The sequence below is a fragment of the Vanrija albida genome (assembly GCF_041260175.1).
Source record: "Vanrija albida strain AlHP1 chromosome Unknown contig_2, whole genome shotgun sequence".
NCBI lineage: Eukaryota > Fungi > Basidiomycota > Tremellomycetes > Trichosporonales > Trichosporonaceae > Vanrija > Vanrija albida.
In genome coordinates this window covers 1,809,035-1,827,479 of record NW_027191421.1, presented here as the reverse complement: position 1 = coordinate 1,827,479, position 18,445 = coordinate 1,809,035, and the positions used below count along the sequence as shown (strand labels likewise).

General features: G+C 58.9%; 8 protein-coding genes across 8 annotated transcripts; 4 read left to right on the top strand and 4 right to left on the bottom strand.

Moving 5' to 3' along the window:
* Positions 1-1,267: 1,267 nt before the first annotated feature.
* Q8F55_002355 (uncharacterized protein) lies at positions 1,268-3,128 on the bottom strand (the record flags this gene model as incomplete). Its single annotated transcript, XM_069350957.1, has 11 exons — positions 1,268-1,355; positions 1,407-1,692; positions 1,739-1,849; positions 1,897-1,910; positions 1,957-2,081; positions 2,119-2,271; positions 2,363-2,475; positions 2,522-2,553; positions 2,626-2,691; positions 2,744-2,859; positions 2,913-3,128. 11 exons carry the CDS (start codon positions 3,126-3,128, stop codon positions 1,268-1,270), a joined length of 1,320 nt encoding a protein of 439 aa, XP_069211343.1.
* A 587-nt stretch (positions 3,129-3,715) lies between these two features.
* Q8F55_002354 (uncharacterized protein) lies at positions 3,716-5,341 on the top strand (the record flags this gene model as incomplete). The annotated part of the gene is made up of 10 exons (XM_069350956.1): positions 3,716-3,835; positions 3,877-3,960; positions 4,000-4,114; positions 4,161-4,231; positions 4,286-4,320; positions 4,367-4,647; positions 4,689-4,787; positions 4,825-4,907; positions 4,954-5,104; positions 5,154-5,341. 10 exons carry the CDS (start codon positions 3,716-3,718, stop codon positions 5,339-5,341), a joined length of 1,227 nt encoding a protein of 408 aa, XP_069211342.1.
* Positions 5,342-5,903: 562 nt separating this feature from the next.
* On the top strand, positions 5,904-7,233 carry Q8F55_002353 (uncharacterized protein; the record flags this gene model as incomplete). The annotated part of the gene is made up of 7 exons (XM_069350955.1): positions 5,904-6,022; positions 6,084-6,537; positions 6,574-6,675; positions 6,709-6,798; positions 6,837-6,887; positions 6,929-6,994; positions 7,210-7,233. 7 exons carry the CDS (start codon positions 5,904-5,906, stop codon positions 7,231-7,233), a joined length of 906 nt encoding a protein of 301 aa, XP_069211341.1.
* Positions 7,234-7,355: 122 nt separating this feature from the next.
* Positions 7,356-8,974, bottom strand: hob1 (BAR adaptor protein Hob1; the record flags this gene model as incomplete). The annotated part of the gene is made up of 9 exons (XM_069350954.1): positions 7,356-7,493; positions 7,548-7,804; positions 7,838-7,998; positions 8,043-8,379; positions 8,420-8,572; positions 8,628-8,707; positions 8,762-8,789; positions 8,851-8,891; positions 8,946-8,974. The coding sequence occupies 9 exons, from the start codon at positions 8,972-8,974 to the stop codon at positions 7,356-7,358; spliced, it is 1,224 nt and encodes a 407-aa protein (XP_069211340.1).
* A 391-nt stretch (positions 8,975-9,365) lies between these two features.
* SVF1 (putative cell survival pathways protein) lies at positions 9,366-10,991 on the bottom strand (the record flags this gene model as incomplete). Its single annotated transcript, XM_069350953.1, has 9 exons — positions 9,366-9,461; positions 9,513-9,902; positions 9,941-10,042; positions 10,078-10,195; positions 10,244-10,443; positions 10,494-10,626; positions 10,665-10,771; positions 10,819-10,912; positions 10,981-10,991. The coding sequence occupies 9 exons, from the start codon at positions 10,989-10,991 to the stop codon at positions 9,366-9,368; spliced, it is 1,251 nt and encodes a 416-aa protein (XP_069211339.1).
* A 629-nt stretch (positions 10,992-11,620) lies between these two features.
* On the bottom strand, positions 11,621-12,550 carry Q8F55_002350 (uncharacterized protein; the record flags this gene model as incomplete). The annotated part of the gene is made up of 6 exons (XM_069350952.1): positions 11,621-11,674; positions 11,947-11,971; positions 12,028-12,310; positions 12,360-12,391; positions 12,447-12,474; positions 12,526-12,550. 6 exons carry the CDS (start codon positions 12,548-12,550, stop codon positions 11,621-11,623), a joined length of 447 nt encoding a protein of 148 aa, XP_069211338.1.
* Positions 12,551-13,557: 1,007 nt separating this feature from the next.
* VAC8 (Vacuolar protein 8) lies at positions 13,558-15,801 on the top strand (the record flags this gene model as incomplete). Its single annotated transcript, XM_069350951.1, has 10 exons — positions 13,558-13,669; positions 13,744-13,980; positions 14,025-14,147; positions 14,185-14,307; positions 14,358-14,480; positions 14,518-14,646; positions 14,697-15,071; positions 15,113-15,235; positions 15,283-15,401; positions 15,451-15,801. 10 exons carry the CDS (start codon positions 13,558-13,560, stop codon positions 15,799-15,801), a joined length of 1,815 nt encoding a protein of 604 aa, XP_069211337.1.
* A 144-nt stretch (positions 15,802-15,945) lies between these two features.
* Q8F55_002348 (uncharacterized protein) lies at positions 15,946-17,172 on the top strand (the record flags this gene model as incomplete). The annotated part of the gene is made up of 4 exons (XM_069350950.1): positions 15,946-15,973; positions 16,823-16,914; positions 16,980-17,094; positions 17,150-17,172. 4 exons carry the CDS (start codon positions 15,946-15,948, stop codon positions 17,170-17,172), a joined length of 258 nt encoding a protein of 85 aa, XP_069211336.1.
* Between the last annotated feature and the right edge of the window lie 1,273 nt (positions 17,173-18,445).

Here is an 18,445-nt window from a genome sequence, read left to right as displayed (position 1 = left end):
ATGGTGCCGGTTCGACGTGTACCCAAGGTTGAGCTGGTCCTGCCAAGGGAGGGCTAGTGCCTGGGTCACGATAGTTTCTAGTCTAGCGGTTGGCTGCTGCCTTGCATTGTCTGTGGAGTCGTGTGGAGTCCATCGGTACGCGTGCTAGGACCACGCTGTCCATCTGGTCAGGTCCGCCTTGGCAGAAAAGATGCAGCACATGGTGCACCTCCTTGGCTCGCTGGCCCAGAGTCGACCAATCGCCGCTAAACTCACTCTCAGCCGTGGAGCGTGCCTGAAATGCCCCTCGGCAATCTTACAAGCCCACACTCCACGCGCGCACACGCGCCTGTCAAAGCGGCTGTTCATGCTCGCTCCACTGCGGTAAAGCATCCTGTCGGGACTAGAGAGAGTCTATGCCCTCTTGGCATAGTGATGGATGATGTGCAGTCAGGAGCAGCTTTTTCTATATTTGAATCTCGTGACGGAGACGCGTCCTGTGCCTCGGAGCACCGCTGCGTGCTGATCGGCTCGGCCCCAACCATTTGCACTCGGTATGCACTGGCGGGCTAGTCACGTCACGAGACGCACGGATGGCGGCTGTTGGGATGCGGAATCGTATCGCGTATCTATTTGTCACCATACGTCCAGGTCTTGGCGAATCTCTTGGCTGCAAACTTGGCCAACCGAGGTCGCGTACCAACTTGTGTGCGCAGCACTAGACGCGATCCGACGAGATATGCAGCGGAAGTGTCGCCGGTCGGGCAGACGTCAGCATGTGGGCCACAAAGCCTTGGCATTGCTACATGTGTATCGCGTGCTCTCTCCTCACGGGAAGGGGCCGAGCCGACTCCACCTGACCGACCAGCCCGAGATTTGATTTGCCCACCCCCTGCTTTTCCGGGTCGGTGGCCCCAGACTGGGGCTCCCCCACGCCCCGAACTGTTACCGCATGGTTCCTAAACCTCGGAATATCTGGGCCTGGACAAAGAGTTGAGGAGGAATAGAGCAGTCGCGGTGGACGGATTGCACGGCGAACGACGGCGGCCGGCGGGGCGGCCCGCCGGACAACCACCGACAGGCCCGCCGAAAATCACCGCGCAAGCGGCACGCCATGTGACGTATTCAGTTCAGAGTTAGTTCGGTGAGCCGGGCGCACGCGCTACACACGCCCACTTAACCGGTACCTCGGCAACCCTTTCCATTGAGAATGCATAGTCTGCGCGGTACATGTGGGTTCAATCTGCGGAAGTGCAGCGCGTTGCGTGCTGTTGATTGGTGTGGTAGCTTAGTAGCTCAAGGTTTGGACAAGCTGGTCAAACACGCGGATGACATCCGGCTGATAGAACTTCTCATAAGCCAGCGGGACCGGAATGCTTGGAAAGGTCAGCGTATGAACAGAAGCCACTGTACACGCAAGGACTCACTCCCAACCGCTGACCAAACCGACGGGGGCCTCAAGGTAATCGAACGCGCGGCGACCGACCTCACCAGCCAGGTTGTTGCCGACACTGCCGCTCTTGCCCGCCTCGTGGACGACCACCAGACGTCCAGTCTTGCGAACAGCCTCGGTGATCTCGTTGATAGGGAGGGGGTTGATGGCACGCAAGTCGATCAGCTGAATGGAGGGAGCCGGGTTAGGGGGGCGAAGCCTCTCGGGCAGGAATTGCACGAGGCTCGGCGGAGGGTTGGTCAGGAGCTCGATGGCCCGCACTGGACAGTTCAGCGAGAGGGCATAACGCATTCAGCAGGCACATACGCGTAGTGTAGAGCGGCGTTCCGTAGGAGACAACAGTCAAGTCCGTGCCTTCCTGGATCGTGTCCGTGGTGTCAAGGGGCAGAGTGTAGTCGTCGACGGGGACTTCTTCGACTGCGTTTGTTAGATTTGTCCGATAACTGGATCATCATGAGCCTCACCGGCAGCGCGGTACCTGAGACAGTCAGAGGCGTTCTTGTTATCGCTCGCTGTAGACTCACAGAACCTTGGGCTCAAACACAATGGTGGGGTTGGGGTCTCGGATGGCCGCCAAAAGCACGCCCTTAGCCTGGATCGGAGACCTGATAACGGCGACCTTAAGGCCGGCCGCGCCGAGGAAGAAGCCCTATCGGTGAGCTTGGGGACTCAACACGGCAACTTACTTCGGGACTCTGCGAGTGGTACAAACCACCGTGTCCCACGCTCATAATGGGAGCGCGCACAGTGAAGGAGCCGCCGGGCAGAGGGTACGATCCACCACTGGCATAGCGCTGCTTGGCAGCTTCGTTGACGAGCTGGGCTGTTAATGCAGTGCACTTGGGCACCATAGGCAACATACCTGATCAAAGGCAGGGAAAATCTGGAGCTGTTAGACGCATAATTTACAAGTCTCCACCCTGCACTCACGTAGTCTCCGAACTGGATCTCGGCAATAGCAGTGGACCCAACACTGGCCAGGCCGATGCCAAAGCCTGCAATACCCTGCTCGGTGAGAGGCGTGTTGAAGACTCGCTTCTGGCCTGCCTCATGTCAGCTAACAGTCCAATGCAGACAACCGTGACATACCAAACTCCTCCGCCAATCCATGGGTGCAACGGCTGTTGCGTGTCAGTGGTTGTCGTTGCAGCAGCGAGGGTTGAGGGGGACCAATCCACAGATGCTTCACTCACAACACTCCATGCGCCTTCACGTCCTCGCCAAACACGAACGCCCTAGGGTTGGTCTCCAGAGCAGTCCTGTTGTTGGTAAGCATAGAGCAGTGCATATGATGGTGGACGGTTGACGCACTTCAGAGCATCGCGAATGGCCTGGTGAAGGCTCATCTTGCGGGTCTCTCGGCCCTTGCCTGTCGGCCCACGAAGTCCATGGCCGTCGGCAAAGCGAAGGCCAGCCGTAGCGAGGGCCTGTGGTGTCAGCATCCTTCCTACTGAACCTCGTATGGATCAACCCAACTTACCGCCTCGCGCGTGGTCCTGAGGAGGTTGCTACTGCCGAGGGAAGGTTCCGCCTCTTGGGCAGCCGCCTCCGAGGGAACTGCTCTTGCCGGGGTCTCAGGCGCTGCAGCTGCCTGGCCGGAAGCTTGGGCCACAGCAGACATGTATCGGTGTTGCTGCAGGATAGTGCGAGCGAGAGCCGGGCGGCGCTGAACCAGCATCTTGCCCACTGGCGCCATGGGGCTTGTGGAGACGGACAGCATTGAGAGGTCGTGTCCACGCGCGGAGAATGGATATCGATGCTTGTGAAAGAGAATGAGGACGGTGCTGAGTGGTGGTAAGAAGTGACAGTTGAGAGAGTGGGGTTGAGAGTTGCATGTATCCAGTCCTCCCTCCCCGTGCTGGCTCCTGCCTGCCTGGCTGGGTTGTTGAACGCGACTGTGGGTGGTGCTTGTCGTGTGTCGTTGTAGTGCCGAAGTCATGTTCCGCCCGGGGTGAGGTCACTACTCGGCCGCTGGAGCCCCACACTGCCCCACGTCAAAAGTCACGTGTTTGGCGTCCGCCGAGTTTTGATTCCGTCCCGCGTTCGCGTTCCGCGACACGTCCTGGCTGCTTGCCACGAGCGCCACGTTGTCGTCATGTTGTCTTTTAGTGACTTGGAGACCATTGCGCGCGTGTCAAAGTCGCGACAACCACGACAGCTCGATTCAAGCCTTGACCGATCTGCAGGCTACTCGCATAGCGACACCGACAGTTTGTTTGGAGGGCACAACTCCACGTCGCCACCTTAAAAGTCCCTGCATCCTCGGCCCGCTCGCACTTGACAATGTACGAGCCTCACCTCGATCATGCGGCGCACATTCCTGCGCGCGATGGCGAAGGTGTCTCGCTCCTCGACGAGCTTGACAAGTTGGCGCCCATCAAGAGGTTCGATGCTTTCCCAAAGGTTCGTACTCCCTATTGGACCTCGCTGATCGACTTCCGTAGGTCCAATCGACCTACACAAGCAAATCGCAGCGAGGAGGCTTGCTCACCGCCGTTGTCGGATTCATCATCTTCTTGCTCGTCCTGGTAGGATCGTGGGCGCGACAGGGCACTAACCACGCACAGAACGACCTCGGCGAGTATCTCTATGGTGCACCGGCCCATATCTTCAGTGTCGACCAAGCGATCGAGAGGGATCTTCAATTGAACATCGATATCACGGTCGCGATGCCCTGTCGCTGTACGTCGCGAGCCGCTATATCGTCACTGCTGACCTCGTGAACCAGATCTCACCATCGACCTTCGCGACGCCGTCGGAGACCGCCTTCATCTCAACAATGACTTCGCCAAGGAGGGGGTGAGTGACCTCGTTTCCGTGTCGAGCTTCTGGCAACTGATACATCTTCTGCAGACACATTTCAACCCAGGACGCGCAACCGCCAACAAGTGAGAATTACTCGTGTATCCTTCATACCCGTTGCTAACTCTCCAGGGTCGGATCCTCGACCAAGGCTGCGTCCGTTTCCGAATTGATCTCCTCCGCCAAGCGTAGGACACCAAACCAGAAGTCATCCCTCTCCGGTCTCCGCGCTCTCTTCACATCCCGGGACTCGGAGCGCCGCCACGCGGCCTACCGTGCCACCCATGACAAGGTCGACAATGGTCCTGCCTGTCGTATTTACGGCAGTGTCGAGGTGAAGAAGGTTACCGCCAACTTGCACATCACTTCCCTCGGCCACGGATACGTCAGCTACGAGCACACCGATCACAAGTGTAAGTAAAAATATCACTACCCGTTTCCGCTGACAGATTAGTGATGAACCTCTCGCATGTCATTCACGAGTTCTCGTTTGGGCCATTCTTCCCTGCCATCTCGCAGCCTCTTGATTTGAGTCTCGAGACCTCGGACAACCGTGAGTGTGACAATGGTGACAAGTGCTAACTCTCAAGCCTTCACCGCCTTCCAGTACTTCTTGCGCGTTGTGCCAACTACCTATGTCTCTGCTAGCCGACGCCGACTCGTGACCTCCCAGGTAAGCCACATCGCTCATCTTCACGAAGCTGTGCTAACTTGGCCAGTATGCCGTGACGGAGAACATGCGCACATTCGACCACGGCCAGGGAGTTCCTGGTATCTTCTTCAAGTACGACATTGAGCCAATGTCCATCACGGTTGAAGAGCGCACCACCTCGCTGTACCAGTTCCTGATTCGGCTCGCCGGTGTTGTTGGTGAGTCGCGACAGAATGACATCGCGGCCGAGGCGGCTAACACACCCAGGCGGAGTTTGGACCGTTGCTTCATTCGGACTTCGCGTGGCCAACCGAGCTCAGCGAGAGGTCATTAAGGCTGCTGGCAAGGAGAAGGAGGTCATTCCATCTTCGCTTGGCGCAAGTCGGGGATCTGAGAGCGGTGGATTCATGGGGGGCCGGAACAGCGACACGTTCGGCGATTGGAAGAGGAGATAGCCCTCGAGCAACGGTGCTGTCCGCCACCAGGCATTAGATATCAACACCATGTGCATGTGCATGAAGTCTCTGACCCAATTCACCCCGGCTCACTCATCCCGCGTGGACTATTCCCGACTGACAGAAATGGGGAAACATGGGTCCGCTTCCTCCCTCCCATCTCTTCACTCAAGAACCATTCACGTGTTGTACATCACCACACTCCGTCCTCCTCACTCACAATCAACCCCCTCTTGTAGCGCTACTAACAGCCCGTAGTATAGGTCGCTCAACTGACCTTCATTGCCGCCGCCGACTGTAAAACAACCATCTCGCCATGTCCTCGAGACTGGAGAGGCGCAGCTTCTACCAGCAGTTGGGGGAGACGGCGCGCAATAACCAAACCTATGTTACTCCCAGCACCTTGCGTTGGAGCGCCTTGCCTCAAGGTAAGCCCGCTTGTCCACGACGTTCTAACGTGCTTCGAGGCCTCATTCGTCCTGACGACGCGCACTTGAGCCCAGCTCGTCTGGACCTTCGCGAAACGGGGTTTGGGACGAACAGTGGCCTTCCTCAACTCGCAATGCAGGTGGCCACCTACACTCCTGCCCCTGTCTTCCACGGCGAACAGCTTCACAATGCCGGCCATGCCGTTGAGCCGTACGGCCTCACGAGCGGGCATGCAAGCTGGAGCGCACCGACGTGAGTTCGCCACCCCCACCGCTTCACCTACGACGTTGCTCACCTAGACCAGACCACACAGCCACCAAGGCTTCTCGCACATGGTCCCCGACCAGGCAGACATGAGAAACCAGATGGCGCAGCTGCAGGGCCAGCTGCTCGCAAGCTACGTACGGTTTCGACCTTCCTCCCCCTTGGCTGACCACCAGAACCGCGAGCAGCAGCTCAAGGATCGCATCAACGACATCGACCCCCCGCGCGAAACCCGCCGCGACGAGAAACAGGAGAGCAGCCAGCCCGACCCCTCGGCCGAGGCGATCAAGGCCCTCGAGCAGAAGGTGGAGCAGCTGGAGCTGGTGGCGACTCAGGAGGCCGCCAAACGCAAGGAGGCTGAGGGCCGCGAGCGAGGCGCGATCAAGAATCTCTCGGCGATTGCAAAGGACAAGCACGAGGCGACAGTCAAGGCTGACGCGCTGGAACGGAGCCTTAAGGAGGCCCAGGACAAGGCTGCGTCCACCGAGCGCGTTTTACAAGAGGTAGGTTACTTTCGTCTCGGAGGCTGACCTGCTCAGCACGTGCGTACCGACCGCGCCGAGCTGGAGCGCCTGCGGTCCCAGCGCGCCGTGGACGGCAACCAGAACCGCATGGTCAAGGAGCAGCTGGGCCGCGCCGAGGTGCGTGGAGCGCGCGAATGGCACTGATCGCAGCATGAGATGGAGCGCCTGAAGGACAAGCTGCGGTCCCTTCGCTTCGAGAACGATGCGCTCCTGAAGCGTGTCGACGAGCTCTCCAAAGACGTGCGGTTGGTCTCTGGCGCTGGCTGACGATGCTCCAGAATGCCGCCTTGAGTGCCACTCAGAAGCGGTCAACGTCCCTGGTGCAGCAGGTCGGTCCAAGTGGCTGAAGTTGCAACGCTGACTGAAGCAGTCGGTGCTCAAGATGCCGAACGGCGCCGCGGCCTATCACCGGCGCGAGCAGATGACCGCCATGTCGGTGAGCAGCTGCGAAGTTGCGAACGCGAAATCGAGCTGATCCACGCAGCATGCGTCGTCCTCCCCACGCGTGAATGGCCGCCACGCCGCCGCAGCGCCGCCATCCTCTCCTCCCAGCCTGCTGGTGGACAGCTCAGTGACTGAGGCCAAAGTGACTCAGGTGTCTGCTGATCCCTATGTGAGGTGCCACACTCGATGCCCTCAGCTGACGCGCAGGCTCAACTCGAACTCCTCGGCTGAGTTCCCCGACCGCCGTCCTCTTCAGCAACCGTGAGACATCCAGTTATCGTGAGACTGTACCATTCAGAATCAACTTCGAGCGTGTAGCATCATGTGTATGTATAATGGCCCCAGGGGCACAACTAGTCGACCTGGGTGTAGTTGCCAGGGAAGATGCCTTGGCGACCATCAAGCTTGCCAGTCCACCAGTCCTCGGCAGAGTCGGTCCTCTCAACAATCTCGATACGGTCTCCGGCAGAGAATGACAGGTCGCCTGCAGCCTGCAATTGTGTTAGAACATGCGTATCGACGAGTGAAGCGACGCAGGAACGTACCTGTGCTTCGTAGTCGAAGATTGCAGTGCAGTACACCTTGGCGGCGGCTCCCGGCTTAGGCTTGAGGGGCGGAGGGGGAGGGGGCGCCTTCTTTCCAGCCGCAGACGTAGCTGCCGAATACGGCGGAGGCGCAGAAACATTTCTAGCCGCATACGAGCCGGCAGAGGACTCCTTGCGTGCAAGATCGGCCTTGGAAGATGAAGAGGTGGCACGCGAAACACCGGCAGATCCACCGCGGGTCTGCTGAAGAAGTTTCGCTGTTGTCAGCGGTGTTCAAACTACAGCCTTACCTGTAGTAACGAGACGCTTGGTGATACCCAGCTCGTCCAGCTGTTCACCCGCATCGCCACGCTGTTCAAAGTAGACGTTCTCGATGTCACGGCGCTCAAGATCGTACTTGCCGTCGGTGAACGACTGGAGCTTCTCGAGCATGATGTAGTACACGTTGAGCCTAAGCGAGTCAGCTCTGTAGGCCTGGCCCTGTCAGGTACGTACTGCATGTAGTAGAACGAGTGGAAGAGAGGGTCCACAAACTGAGTCGCCATTCGCAGGAACTCGGGGAGCTCAGTCTTCAGGAGGTTGTTGTAGTGCTCGTATTCGCCAGCGGCCAGCTCAAAGTCCTGCTCGACCTTGAACAGGTTCTTCTCGTCCTTGAGCGACTTCTCCTTCTTGTCTCTCAGCTTGTTAAGGCTGTTGTTGTGGCGGTCGTAGTCGACGAGCTTGTGGTCACGCTTCACGCACGTCTTGCGGATCTTCTTGCAGATGTCGTTCAGCTCCTTGCTGGGCTGAACGATACGAGACTCGATCAGATCCAGTTCAGGCTGCAGCGTTTCTTGACCAGTCAACCCAAGAGCTCGACATCATGACCATACCTTTCAGCTCCTCCATGAGTCTCTGGTAAGAAGCAATGTTCTTGATCGTGACCTCTGACTGCGGGAACTTGGAGGCGAGGTTGTACTCGTTGCCGATAGGGGCGAACAGAGTGGCCAGCGATCCGGAGAAGCTGTTTCCCGAGGTGAGGAGGGCTGCGGCTCTCAGCGCATGCCAATGGGTAGAAGATCACAACAATTGTCCACTCACACGTCACACCGTCGCGGAAGACGACCGAGTCCTTGTGCATCTTCTCCGACGCGGCCTCGATCGCTGCGAACTTGCGCTCCCTGGGCGGCTGTCAGCACAGCTACCACCAACTGCTGCGCAGCACAGCAACTCACCAGTCGTTGTACTCGGCATCGGTAGACTCTGCAGGGAAACGGGTCAGCTACGTTGCGCGGGGTGCCTGTCAAGACAAGCCTCGGCGTACTCTTGGACATGCCAAACTTGGAGGTCAAGTTGTGCGGCGTCCTGGGGGGATGAGGTCAGTGAACTGGGCCGGCGGTGCTGGCGCGATGGACGCACCGCTGAAGGGCCTTTGTCATGCCCTTCATGATGGCTAGATGATTGAGATGGGTAGGATGTGAGGAGAGTGAAGGAGGATGATGATGGTGATGATGGCGATGTACTGGGTAAGTGGTGGTGCCGACCATGCATGCGAAGTCGCCAGGGCTGTGCGGTGCTGCCTGGCTGCCAGGCTGGCTGGCCCCATCCTCCTCGGCCGGCCGGCGACGGCGGGCGCAGGAGCAATGACGCGGACACTGCGGAATCAAATCTCGCCAACACAAGTCCAAGCCCTTGGCACCATACCCTGCCACAATTGGCAGTCTCTCCTCGAGCATAGCGCATACCACAACAACAGCAGATGTCTAAGTCCAGGTCACATTAAATCTTGTAGTAGCAGCATATATAACACCCCACAGCGCGGGATGGCAGTGGAATCATCTACTGGGAAATGTACGACGCCTCAGCGTACGACCATCCCTTGACAGCGAGCTTCTTGTCTCCAAGGTCAATGTTAAGTGTAGCGGGGTTGTGCCACTGGAGATTCGTCAGCGTGCGCAAAGTGGAGATCCAGCGCTTGGTACTCACCTGGAAGATGAAAGGCTTTGTTCCGGTCGCGGCTGCGAGGGCCTTGCGGAGAACATAGGGGATCTCGGCCAGAACATCAACCTTCTCAACCAGTCCGGCGTTCAGGTCGTCGACAGTAAGGTTGGCCTCAAACTTGCCCTCCTTGTCCGAACGGTCGCCCGCCCAGATAAACTCGTATCCAGTGGGAGCGAGGTACCCGGTGTCCTTGTCCTTGACAGGGTTGAGGTGCTTGGCGTCGACATGGTCCTTGTTGGGGACGGGCCAGGCCTCGGTGGCAGGATGGCTCTGCCCAACCATAGCGAGGCGTGAGTTGGGGAGGCCAGAGGCGTAGATCGTGCCAACTGACACCTTCGCGCGCTCAGAGTTCTTTCCGCCGGGTCCGTAGTCGTCCTGAGGCATCAGATATTGATCACTACTTCACAACTCACGGTGGTAAGGAACTCCATGAAGACGGCACGAACAGCGCCAATCTCGGACTCCTCGTAGCCGCCACCGGTCGTGAAGAAGGTGAAGTTCCAACGCGAGGCAGTCTGCGGTGAGAGAGCGTCAAACCGGTAGCACTTACGAGGTTGGGGCGCATGCCACCCTGGATGGCATGGACGAACATGCCGTCGCCCTTGGCGTCGACGAGTGTGCCGTCGACGACGAAGGTACCAGAGGTCACGGCGAAGGGGTGGAAGCGGCTGGCCATGGTCAGCGGGCCACGTCATGTCAAGAGTGAAGAGACGTACTGCACGATGAATCCGTCACGCTTCTCGACGCTACGGTCGCGACCAAATGTGGAGTAACCGCCGCCCTCGCCCTCACCGTACTTGCAGCCGGGCGCCGAAGCGGGCCTGGTCCACTTGACGTTCAATTGGACAGTCTTGTCAAGGTTGGCATTGAGCTCGTACACCTCCTCGCCGGCGGATGTGCCAGTGTGCTTGATTTCCTGTTCCCTAGTCAGTGTGGTCCGCTGGCTCCAACCGGCTTTGGACATACAAAAGCGTCAGACTTGCTGCTCCTGCCATCCGTCTTGAAGTCCTTGACGTTGACAGACTTCCAGACCGTCTTCTTCGTCGTGGGGTTGTAGAGCTTGAAGGTCATTTGGGTGGTCGCCGGAACGAGGAACAGACTTGGGTCAGCGTTACCTCTGGCTGCTGCAAGTCTTACCCGAGGAAGCTCCAGATGATCTGGATCATCACGATGCTGCCATCCTCGAGAACCGAGTAGTAGGTTTGGGTCTCGGTCTGGAAGCCCTTGTTGGAGATGCACTCCCACTGATGCACTCGTCAGACTCTGATGATCGCATGCACACTCTACTCACGGCAGTGTCCGTGTCGGTAAGGGCGCCATAGCCCGAGTTGTACGCCGTGACGGGGAAGAAGTTGGGCGTCTTGTCGTGGTGCGATCCACCTCCACTGGAGCTTGCGTCAGACCTCAAAAACCTCATGATGCCAGTGTAGGAGCGCGGTGATCAACAACTTACAACCAGGACATTGTGCTGCGCGTTTATATACGTGGGGTTGTGGTGAGAAGGTCTAGAAGAGGGATACGTGAACGAGTGAACAAGGATGAGATGGGAGTAAGCGTTGATGTACCGAAAGGTATACGAAACCCAACCACTATCCATGCCGAGAGGGGCAGTCAGAGCTCCAGAATGAGTCCAGGCGGCTGTGAGCACGGGCTCTGGCGGCTCTGGCAGGGGAGGGGGGGCAGGGACACAGGGGGGGGCAAGGGGAGGGGGGGCCGACCGGCGCCGCTCGAGAACAATGACGCCAGCATCCAGCTCCAGCTAGTATCACGTGATGTCACCATGGCTCTAATACGGCAGACGTCGCCCCTAATCGGCTTTTTCTAAACCATTTAGGCGCAGAGTGGAGCAAGCAAAGCCGATTTAATCAAAGGTCCGATCGGCAACATTCAGAACCGTCAAGGCGGACGTCGACCCGGGAGTATACATGACCACTTCCTATGAGCCTCACTCATCATCATCGTGGATCCAGGAGCGGCCCGGAGCGCTGCTATCACCCGGGCCAGATTCCTTCAAGGGCGGAGACCGATCCGGTCCACCGGTGGCGTGTTCACTCGAACGCTTAACTGGGGACCGAGACCTTTCACGCGAGTAGTCACCGGCTCTCTTCGATCGAGGAGAGCTCTGCGTTGGTGCAGATGGCCTGCTTCTGTCGCGTGATCGCTCGTCACGCCGGCGATATCTAGGCTCGTCGTCACGGTCCTCTCGCCTCCGGTCATCAGACCTGCGGTCGTCACGCCGTGGGGAACGGTCCCTATCGTAGTCGCGGCGTCGCGCATCGTCGTCTCCGTGTCGTGAACGACGGTAGCTGTCGCCGTCGTCTCCTTTACGGGATTTGTAGTCGGAATGGTCCCTCTGTGACGGCCGCTCGTCCCGATGGGACCGCTTCTCGCTTCGACGCTGCTCTCGTTCGGCGCGGACTTGTGCTCGCTGCTCTTTCCGGAGCCTAGGCGTGTCGCGTCAGCTGAAGCCTAACGGTGTCTCTGTGCAAACACCACTTACTCCTTCTCCTTCCTTCGCTCTTCCTTCTCCGCGCGGTCGTCGCGTTTGACGGGAATGTTGTTGGAACCGGTTCCTTCACCGTCACCTGACCGGTCTGCAGGGGCAAACCCAAGGGCAACAGCCAGAGCATCTTCCTCTTGCTCCTTGAGCTTCTTGATCTCTTCACGACGTCGCTCGGCCTCGGCTTCGGCATCGTCGTTCTTGTCGCGAGTGTACCAGTGGACGTCCTTGTTGTTCTGCCAGCGGCCAACCGGGGCGTTCACCGTGTGACCGAGGTAGTTCTCTGAAGAGTGGCTCAGCACACTGCTGTATCATAGAGGCATTAGACTCACCTCGGTGCTTGTCATCCTTGACATCAGACCATCTGCGTTGAGAGTCAGCGACCGGCCGCTCTGCAATGAAGCCAAGGGTCGACGTACCGGAAGAGGCCTTGTCCGCCTCGGTTTCCTGGTCGAAGTGTCAATAAGGGGCATTTCTGCAAAGGAAGCGCGTACTCACCTCCCCTCACTGGACCATCGTACATGGTTTGGGTATGCTTGATCGAGTTGCTTGGAGTGAGTTGAGATGCAGAGAGTTGGGCGGGATGCAGTCGTGCCCAAAAGTGGAGGAGAGTTGGTGATTGATAGTGGCAACGGGATCAAATGGGGCAAAGGAGCCACACGAGCCGGTGTTAGGAGGAGACGGACGCGTCGAGATCGCAGGCAAGTTGCTTGGCGGGGCTGCATGACTGCATCCCAACCACAGAGGGATTGCGTAAACCCAGTGGTGCATGGTGCCTGGGCCAGTGACATGATGGCTGGGCGAGTTGGACCAGCCAGTTGGTCGTCTGCATGCCATACTCCCCCTCGGTTGTCTCATTGTCAAGCAAAGCCTTGCAGGTCTGACGACTGCGAGAAAGGCGGGCAGAGAGAGAGACTAACGACGGACGCGTCCAGAAGGACGCTTGTTTCACATAAACATCCGCGGCCAACACCGGTCAACTTGTTATCCACCGACTGTCGCGCGCCCATACTGAGCAAGAGCGTGTTAGATCCTTGAATGTACATGGCGATGGAGCAAGAAGCAGAGCTTGTCTTGCATTGGGGAAGCGACCATGGGAGCCTACAAAGGGAGTCTGCTGTTTGGCTGTTTGATTTGGCAGGCAGGCTGGTTGGCTGGACTTGGCTGTCGGAATGGTGGATCCTGGGCTGGCTGGCTGGCTCGGCTGGCCTGTCGCTGGCTGGCTGGCTGTTTGGTCAAAACCCGCCAACAACTGCACCCGCCCTCCGTCTGCCGCCGCCCGCCGCGCCGCCGCTCTCCCACCCACCCACCTCGTGCGCCTGCAAGCTTCGTCATAGCCATAGCCACCATCATTCAACCACCACTCGCCTCGCCTTGCAGCCCACCCACCCCCCTCTCCCACCGCCCGCTTCCATCCACTCAACCCCTCCTTTCTCCAGTCTCATTCCTCCTCACAACTAAACAACCTCAACAACCTTCTCTGCCAACTGCTCGTCACCACCAGCACCCACCAATAACCCTCCCTCCATCATGGGTGGTGTCTGCAGCACCTGCTGTGGCCAACGCCGCAAGAACAACTATGAGCCTCTTCTCCTCGAAAACGAACGCGAAGCCGTCGCCGACTTGCTTCAGTACCTCGAAAGTGGGTAACAACGCGTCGATGACTTCAATCCATACGACTACGCTGACACTGGCGCGCGTCTCTCGATCAAACAGACCGTAGCACGACAAACTTCTTCACCGGGTCCCCTCTTGCGGCCCTGACGACGCTTTCCTTCTCCGACAATGTCGACCTCCAGCGCTCGGCAGCCCTCGCCTTCGCCGAGATCACGGAGAAGGAGGTTCGCGAAGTGGGCCGTGACACTCTGGACCCCATTCTTTACCTCTTGACGAGCCATGATAGCGAAGTTCAGCGCGCCGCCAGCGCCGCCCTCGGCAACCTTGCCGTCAATGGTACGCGCCTTCCCACTGTCGCGTGTGTGTGCTAACACTCGCAGCCGAGAACAAGCTGTTGATCGTCTCCCTTGGAGGCCTGGAGCCTCTGATCCGTCAGATGCTGAGCCCCAACGTCGAGGTCCAGTGCAACGCCGTCGGCTGTGTTACCAACCTCGCTACTCATGGTGGGCTTCGGGGCAAAGGGCCATTCTGATCGTGCAGATGAGAACAAGACTCAGATCGCCAAATCTGGCGCCCTCGTTCCTCTTACTCGTCTTGCAAAGTCCAAGGACATGCGCGTCCAGCGCAATGCGACCGGTGCTCTCCTCAACATGACCCACTCCGGTAAGCAAGCCGCAACACGGTCCATCTTCGCAACAGCTGATGTGACGAAGACGAAAACCGCCAGCAGCTCGTCAATGCTGGCGCCATCCCCGTCCTCGTCAGCTTACTCAACTCCCCTGACACGGATGTCCAGTACTACTGCACCACTGCTCTCAGCAACATTGCCGTCGACGGTGAGTCCACGACAACTACGCCAAACTAACAACCTAGGCGCCAACCGCAAGAAGCTGGCAGCCACGGAGCCCAAGCTTGTTCAGAGCCTCGTCGCCCTCATGGACAGCCAGAGCCTGAAGGTTCAGTGCCAGGCGGCCCTCGCTCTGAGGAACTTGGCCAGCGACGGTGCGTGCCTGCGGCACATCTTGACGTCACACCTGGCTGACAACGTACAGAGAAGTACCAGGTCGAGATCGTCAAGGCCGATGGCCTCAAGCCCCTCCTTCGCCTTCTGCACTCGTCTTACTTGCCCCTGGTCCTGTCTGCAGCTGCATGTGTCCGCAACGTCTCTATCCACCCGGCCAACGAGTCGCCAATCATTGAGGCTGGTTTCCTTCAGCCTCTCATCGGTCTCCTGTCATTCGATGAGAACGAGGAAGTACAGTGCCACGCCATCTCGACTCTCCGCAACCTGGCCGCAAGCAGCGAGAGCAACAAGGGCGCGATCGTTGAGGCCGGTGCTGTGGACCGCATTCAGGAGCTCGTCCTCCAGGTTCCATTGGCCGTCCAGAGCGAGATGACTGCCTGTGTCGCTGTTCTGGCTTTGAGTGGTGAGTTATCAGGCTCTCTACAGTGCTGAAACCGCCCACAGACAACCTCAAGCCTCAGTTGTTGGAAATGGGCATCTGCGAGGTGTTGATCCCCCTCACCAACTCGCCGAGCGTCGAGGTCCAGGGCAACAGTGCTGCCGCCCTCGGCAACCTCTCAAGCAAGGGTAAGCAGTGTGACGGGTTTCGAAAGCCAAAAAACTGACATTCGCAGCTGCTGAGGACTACGCGCCGTTCAACGCCGTTTGGAACAAGCCCGACGGCGGCCTCCACGCCTACCTTGTTCGCTTCTTGAGCAGCTCCGACACCACGTTCCAGCACATTGCCGTCTGGGTGAGTGTGACCAGGCCTGGAACATTGGATTTGGCTGACAGTGTCGCAGACTATTGTCCAGTTGCTGGAGGCGAAGGACACGCAGCTCACCAACAACATCCGGAACTCTGCAATTCTGATCTCCTCGATCCGCCAGCTTGCCGAGTCTGCTCCATCACCGCACCAGCCACGGGAACCAAAGGTCGGCTCCCACCAGTCTGACGACGAGTACGACGAGGACGGCATGCTCGAGGACGGCGAAGGCGAGATCTACGCTCTTGCCAAACGCATTCTTGAGCTTGTCGACAGCGACGGCGAGAGGCAGGACAACCCGCAGAGTGGCGACGAGAGTGCTGGAGAGCAGCCGGAGGACCATGCGGCGCTGCGTGCCAGCGTCCACCAGGCGCTCCGTGGGCAGTAATTGTATGGTGTGGAGATGTGGTGGTGAGCGATGAGGCGCCTTGTTCTCGCCTTGTGTCTGACGGTCGACGAGGAAGGAAGTCGCTCTTCTAGACGACTCTCTCGTCCTTGCCTCTAATGTGACCCCTGACATTGAATAGGTCTTATGTTATCCTGTTTCTCTATCCCGCACGGTAGGTTGCGTGGCAATTGGACGCCAGGTCGCCAGGAGGACCAAGAGGCGGCTCACAGCCATTGGGGTTTATGTTGGTGATGTCAACAAGGTCAGGGCTAGGTGGGCGGGCGAGGTGGCGAGCCGCTGGCCGCCGCCAAGTGCACGGACCGGCGTCTGCGGCAGATGGCAGTAGGGGCAACTGTGCGCCTGCCTGGATCAAGCGCAGTTCCAAAGGAAGGCCATGCACTGACCACGGGCGGGCCGTCGCATGCTCGTATGCTCGTCAGGCTGTCGTACGGCTCACAGCTTTTTTTTAGTGGCGCTGGCTGGTCCCGGGCCGCTCGACGCGGGCGGCTCGTGCGCTCCTTTCGGCCTGCTCAAACGCTGCAACAACGCCCAAAACGCGCTCCGTTTCACGTTTGGGCATCCAACGACCCGCGCACTAACGCGGTAACGCGACGGCGCGGCGGGCAGACACGACACTGCCGCAGTCCGCGGGGCGGGCGAGGCGAGACCAGCGGGGTTAGCTCGCGCGGCTCGGAGGCGTCGCTTCGAGTAGCCGCACAATGCGACGTCTGGGGCTAGAACAGCGAGCAGAGCAGAGCCAACCCCGGCCTCCCCAGTCTGGCAACCATCTGCCCCACACCACACGGCCACACTGACGCGCCGGTACATGCCGACGACGCACCAACAGCGACGAGACGCACGCACGCGCGCCCGCACACTCACCCACTCGCTCACTCGCTCACTCACTCACCCACCCACTCTGCACTTGCACATCGCGCACATACCATCCCGGGACGGAACCCTTGCCCGCCGTCGCTCCTGCCGCCGCCGCCGCTACCTTCCGTCATTGTCACAGCACCAGACTCGGCGGCGGCCCGTTGTTTCGCTCTTTCACTATCATACGCTTCACCTTCCACTCTCTTGGTCAAGTCGCAAAACTTCCCTGTTACTGTGGTGAGTGCCCGGCATATGTACAGCCAGCACCCTTGCAGCACGCGCTCACCCAGCCTCCTCTCCAGAACATTGCCGCCCGTAATGAAGCTGTCACTCTCCCGACACCCCGTCGCCCATACTCCTCCTGCCAACGACTCTGGTGCTACCTCAGCGCCCGCCTACGCAGGGGCAGATCTAGAAGTATGTAAGATACGATCGTGCACAACGTCCCGAGTCGCCTCTAACAGCTCCCCAGCATGCCCTTTCAACGGCTTTTGATCAAATGCTGGCGCAGAGGCACCCTTCCCCACAGTGGCACTCGTCCTCACAGCCCACCCCAGTCTCGCTCACGCTGCTCTCACTGCCCTCAACACACCACCAGAGTCGGACCACTCTGGCTACCAGCAGCTCGCGCCCGATCGCCGTGTATGAACCGTCGCCCACGGCCCTGCGTGACATGTCGGTGCGTCATCGACAGCTAAAACGCAACTCGGCTATTCAGCATTCATCGTCGAGCACGAGGCAGTACATCGACGCCAATGGACGACGCCCCGTCAGGAGACGAAAGACTCGTGGTGTCAAGTTGGGTCTCGCGCCTTCCTCCGTGTTCCCTCCGATGAGCCCGTCGAGCGAGTCGATCACATCCGAGGAAACCAAGTCATGGGTCGAAGATGCCGAAGTCACGCTGCAATACCTTCAAACCGAGTCAACACCTTCATCAGCTGGCCCATCGCAGACCACGAGCGAGACATCTTCCGTCTACCCGGCATCAACACCACCGTCCTCGCCGACGTTTTCATCCTCTACTCCCCGCCATGGCAAGATGAGGGATCCGTTGACGGAAGGATCTGGGGCGGTCCGCGTCGATGAAGCGAACTCGGGGCACACGCACCCTCGATCACCTCCAGCGCATGACCATCAGAGCTCCAGGCGTCACCCACCAGCGAGCAGTCACAGGAGTAACGTTCGGCGATATCGCAAGTCAAAGATCCTTGCCAACAACAACTTCTACCTCCCGCCACTCTTCTCCGACGATGCACTTCTCAGTTCAACCCATCTGCCATGTCAGCACTCCGGCCTTAGTGGCGATTCTCGGGTTGTCGACTCCCGCGAAACCCTCCCAGTCCAAGACTCGAAACACCACCGCCACAATCCGATTCTGACACTGTGCACCTCTCCGAAGGCGCTTGAACCTCTCTCTGAAGCCCCAACGATACCCCACCCAAAGACATCTCCCTTAGTGGCAGCAACAACCGCGTTCAAGTCCCTATTCTTCGCCAGGTCGAACCGAAATAAACCCAAGGAAACGAGTTTCCGGGAGCAGCCAGCGGTGCCAGCTGAAGAGGTGTGGAGAACCAATGTGCTCACTCAGGCGGTCACCCAGTGCCTTGTGTCACCGCCGGAGCCACCTCTACCATATGGCCACCCCTCCCTCACCCCAAGAGCAAGCAAGCAAACTCTCAAGACCATCACACACCATTCAACAGAAACGCTCACTACGAACAAGCCCTCAAGCGGGGCACGATGCCCGGGCTCCTCCAGTGGATCAGCA